General features: G+C 46.8%; 1 protein-coding gene across 1 annotated transcript in view; it reads left to right on the top strand.

Annotated features, from left to right (window-relative positions):
- Window positions 1-1,892: 1,892 nt before the first annotated feature.
- Window positions 1,893-4,817, top strand: part of Eif3j (eukaryotic translation initiation factor 3 subunit J) — a 24,384-nt gene continuing 21,459 nt past the window's right edge. The window contains exons 1-2 of the mRNA XM_005364361.3: window positions 1,893-2,041; window positions 2,125-2,228. Coding sequence (XP_005364418.1) covers window positions 1,990-2,041; window positions 2,125-2,228 — 156 coding nt within the window. The 5' untranslated portion in view covers window positions 1,893-1,989. The remainder of the gene's footprint in view (window positions 2,042-2,124; window positions 2,229-4,817) is intronic.

Consider the following 4,817-nt stretch of genomic DNA (forward strand, 5'->3'; position numbering starts at 1 on the left):
TGTAACAAAGGAAGGCCAAGGGGCTGTGTGAAAACTCCAGAGCCAGGCCAGGTATAACCCAGCAGGAAGGTTTCATGGCTAGCAGAGGTTGCTTGCTATCCCTCCGGTGCCAGGTCAGTGGGACATTATACCACAACCTGGCATAAATCCCTTTTTTAAGCAAGCAAACTGTTGTGTGTGGGATGGACTGTGTAGAAAGAGATGAAGAGGGAACACCAGTTTGAAGTTACAAAACTCTCTGATTCAGGTAGTGGTAATTTTTCAATTTCAGTAATGAAAGCAGAGTTACAAAGGTGGGTAGCAAATGGAGTCCCGGGGGGACAGAGAGGGCAAGAAGTCAAGGTTAGCTCTCAGGTTTTGATATACACCATCACTCAGCCTCCTAAAGCATAACCTTTCTTACTCGGAGCTTCAATAAATTCAATCACCATATTAGAGCTCTCTGAAGACACAGATCAATGGAATGCATGTATAAAAAGAGAATTTAAGAAATTTAGATCACACAACTTCAAAATCTTCAGGGCAGGCAAGTAGGATTAAGACCCAAGGGAGATCTGGAGGCACAAGTCTTCCTTCTTGAGGGTCTTACTTTAACTAAATTACGGCTTGAATTTTTCTCACTGAACTAATTCACTGAGGTTAGGGGGTTGCATAGCTCCGTGGTAGTGCAAGGCTTGCAGAGGCTCTTGGTTTTATCCTTAGTACAGCAATTAATTATACTTATGTATTAGGGACTTTGCCAAGTGTTGAAGATAAAATTTGTGAATGTGTCCTCTTCTTTGTTGCCCTCTCTCTTGCTTAACTTTTAATCCACCTTTACGAATAGATGCGGTGTTTATAGACTGTCGCCTCACGATTTAATAATGCTGTACAACACTTCTTGAAAGTCCACCTTATGAAATATTTATTTTTAGACCAAAAATATGCAAGAAATGGAAACTAATGAGAATGGCTGGTTACTGTATATTTTTTTAAAAGATTTTTAAAACTATGAATATAGCCAGACAGTGGTGGGCGCACGCCTTTAATCCCAGCACTTGGGAGGCAGGGGCAGGCGGATCTCTGTGAGTTCCAGGACAGGCTCCAAAAGCTACAGAGAAACCCTGTCTCGAAAAACAAAACAAAACAAAAAAACCCTGAATATATCGGAAAATAAACAAAATATCTAAACTAGCTCGTCCCTTAATGTCCTTACAATGGAAGTTCAATGCCAAATGGGGGGAAAAATGCTCCTTTTTAGGTTATCATCAATTTACCTATTCGATTGCACTCTTTCAGGTGAGAGCCACAAGCCTTTTAAATGCACCCGAGGAGTCATGTGGTTTCTCAAACACCAACTTCACCAGCGCCTACCGCAGAGAGTAAACTGCAGCCTCCGCCGTCGTTAATGCTACCTTTTTACATCTAACCTCATAATGCTTCTTTTTGTTGCAGCCAGAGCTCTATGTCGAAATGTGTTTACATAACTATTTTGCTACTGGGTTGAGAACAAACTAGAGCATATGCCTGGCACACACCACGGAATTCCGAAATGTTTTCGTTAAAGAATCACCGTGCTGGCTTCCGGAGGCTCACGGAAAGGGGAAACCCCGAGAGATTGGGGTCAACTTCGATCTCCCGACCCGCACGCTGGAAGACTGCAGGAGGACGCCCCGTCTGCTGCCTCCACCCAACGCTACACGCCGCTCCCAGTCCTTTTGGAGCTGGCGATCGGTAGCCGACGGGCGAGCACCGCCCGACCCACGCGTGCGCACTTGCTTTCCTTCCAGGGGCCCCCGGCTGGGGCTGGCGTCCCCCAGCCAAGCGTCGCCCCGCCCTGCCCCGCCCGCCGCGCGCGTCGCCCGAAGGGGCGGGGCCTCGGCCGGGCGCCCAGTCAGCCACGGTCCCAGCCTGCCCCGCGCGGGCCAACGAGAACCAGCCGGGTGACTCACCTCTGCCGCGCTAACTCTTCGCAGCTCTTCCCTTCACGCACGCTCATCCCGACTTGAGATGGCGGCGGCGACGGCAGCTACGGCCGCGGCCGGCGACTCAGACTCTTGGGGTGAGCAGAAGTTCCGGCCCGAGTGCGGGCCGTGACGGCCTCGCTCCCACGCGTGGACTAACGCGACTCCCTCTCTTCCGTAGACGCGGACACGTTCTCTATGGAGGACCCGATGCGGAAGGTCGCGGGCGGCGGCACGGCTGGCGGGGACCGCTGGGAGGGCGAGGACGAGGACGAGGACGTGAAGGTAGGTGCGGGCCGGGGCGCCAGGCCGCTCGGCAGGCGCCGGCTGCGGGCCGGCGTGCAGATCGGGGGGGCCCCGGGGCGCCGCCCGGGCCTGCGGCCGTGGGTCCCGCGTGAGCGTCGGCCCAGCCGTGCCCTGGTTCCCTCGGCCGGCCGGCCATGTGGGCAGCGGGTGGCGGCGTGTCCGGCCGGACTCTGCCGAGGGTGGCGGCAGCCCGAGTCCCAGCCCATCACCGGGGGTCCGCTCCCCGGCCTGGAACCTAACTGGCGACGAGAAGTGACAGCAGCAGTCGGGTCGGCCCACGTGCAAGCTTCGCAGTCCAGAACCTCTGACCGGAACGAGCCGAGCAGATTGGAAACTCGGTTGTAGTGTTTGTCCCATATGGAAAGTAGGGAGAGCCGCCTGCCTTGCCCGGTTCGCGGCTCCCAGGTGACAGTAACTTAGATCGGCTCCTTAGTTAGGGTCGGTGGCTCGTTACAGCAGTTGGATGCAAAAAAGAGCTTGGTTTTTCCTAAACTAGAATTGGAACAGTAAAACAACTTTTAGCTCTCCCTTCCCCCACCCTGCGGTACGAAGGATGACCCGAGCGCCCAGTTAACCAGCAGGCTAGTGGACAGAAACCTAGGCCAGAACTGGGCACTGTGGAAAAGGGAAAGGTAACAGTAATTCATCTGCACGGGGATAAGCCTTGAAAAACACCCAAGATTTGGTGGTTGAAATAGACCAGGGGTCAGTGGTTTTGTTTTTCTTTGTCTTGTAAGTTCGAATCCTGTTAACCTTCATTGTTTTTGAAAACTCCCACGGCTCATCCTACAGTTTTAGATGTCATTATATTCTGTGTTCATTAAAAAAAAAAGTTAAACTCGGGAGGCAGAGGCAGGCGAATCTCTGTGAGTTCGAGGCCAGTCTGGTCTACAAAGGGAGTTCCAGGACAGGCTCCAAAGCTACAGAGAAACCCTGTCTCAAAAAACCAAAAAAAAAAAAAGTTAAAAAGTCTCAGCTTCATAACTGTATACTAGTGAAGTTTTCTTTTTCTTTTTTTTCAAGAGAGAGTTTCTCTGTGTAGCCTTGGCTGTCCTGGAACTATCTCTTGTAGACCAGGTTGGCCTCGAACTCACAGATCTGCCTGCCTCTGCCTTCCGAGTGCTGGGATTAAAGGTGTGTGCCAGTACTGTCCGGCCACTATTGAAGTTTTCAAAGTCTTCCGATATTTGTGCAGATAAAGTTTTGTATGGACTGGAAAATACTTTTTCGTCCTTTGATTAATCTAGTACTTTGTAAATCCTGCTGGTGTTCAGAATTTTGAGCTCGGTAGTCATTGTGAATTTGAATTTAATAGTAGTGTTTGGATTTTTATGTCTTGTCTCTGACTTTTGTCGAGTATGTGTCCACTTTACCAGACAGCCTGAGTTTGAGGAACGAGGTGAGGTCTGCATACATTGAAGTTAATAATGACTAATAGTTTTATTGAGTAGCCACTTGCATTTGTGTTTACCTGTTGTTTGTATTGCACTTGGTAATAATTTGTTACCAACCTGTTACCACACAACAGCAGATTTTCAGTTTTGATTTTTCACTTTTCCTAGGAAGTGGAAGTTAAGACGTAAATAAAGAAAGAAGTTAGAAAAAGGAATGGGAGTAAGTTCAAAACAAAACAGGAGGGCTGGGGAAATGAGAGGAATTGGAAATAAGTTCCAGAAAGTTGTTTGTCTGTTATGATGTCATGTAGTATCTATCTGGGATTATGGCATCTAGATGGTGTTGAGCCTGATGTTAATAATTCTCATCACTCACATTGTTTCTTAACCTTCCTAATGTTATGCCCCTTTAACATGTTGTTTTTAACATGTCCTCATGTGTGGTGACCCCCAGTCATAACATTATTTTTGTTGCTATTTCATAACTGCAATTTTGCTACTGTTATGAGTTATAATATAAATATTTGATATGCAACCCCTGTAAAAGGGTAATGCGACCCCCAAAGAGACCTATAAGTTGAGAGCTGTTATAAGTCTAAGTCTTAGAGCTAAATTTTAGAGACTTAAAGTAAGGTGTTGAAATGTTTATTTCCATTCTCATGGTACAGTATAAGAATAGTTTGACTCCTGGCTTTTAGAATTATACTAATTATAATGTTACCTTGGCATTTTCTAGATTTGTGGCCATAAGCAAGTTATACTTTCTCAATATGTAAATAGTCATAATGAGACCTGTATTACATAGTTACTTTGTTATTTTTGCTTGTTTTGTTTTGAGATAGGGTCTCACTGGGTAGCCCTGTATGTCCTAGAACTTACTGTGTAGACCAGGCTGGTGTTCAACCTCATAGAAATCTGCCTAGCTCTGCTTCGTAAGTGCTGGAATCAAAGGAGTGCAACACCATGAGAATATGTATTTTAAATGAGCCTTAAGCAGGGTCACCTAACACCTGATAGGTATTCAATAAATATTAGTTTTCAGTGATCTTTACTTTTTTTTTTAATCCTATGAACATATTTAGGCTGCTAAATGAGATTTATTTTGTGCCACATTTTATTATTTCCTGAGGCCAGAAAGATAAGTATTTTCTTTTCTTTTCTTTTTTTTTTTTTT

This window comes from Microtus ochrogaster, assembly GCF_000317375.1.
Source record: "Microtus ochrogaster isolate Prairie Vole_2 chromosome 14 unlocalized genomic scaffold, MicOch1.0 chr14_random_1, whole genome shotgun sequence".
Classification (NCBI taxonomy): Eukaryota; Metazoa; Chordata; class Mammalia; order Rodentia; family Cricetidae; genus Microtus; species Microtus ochrogaster.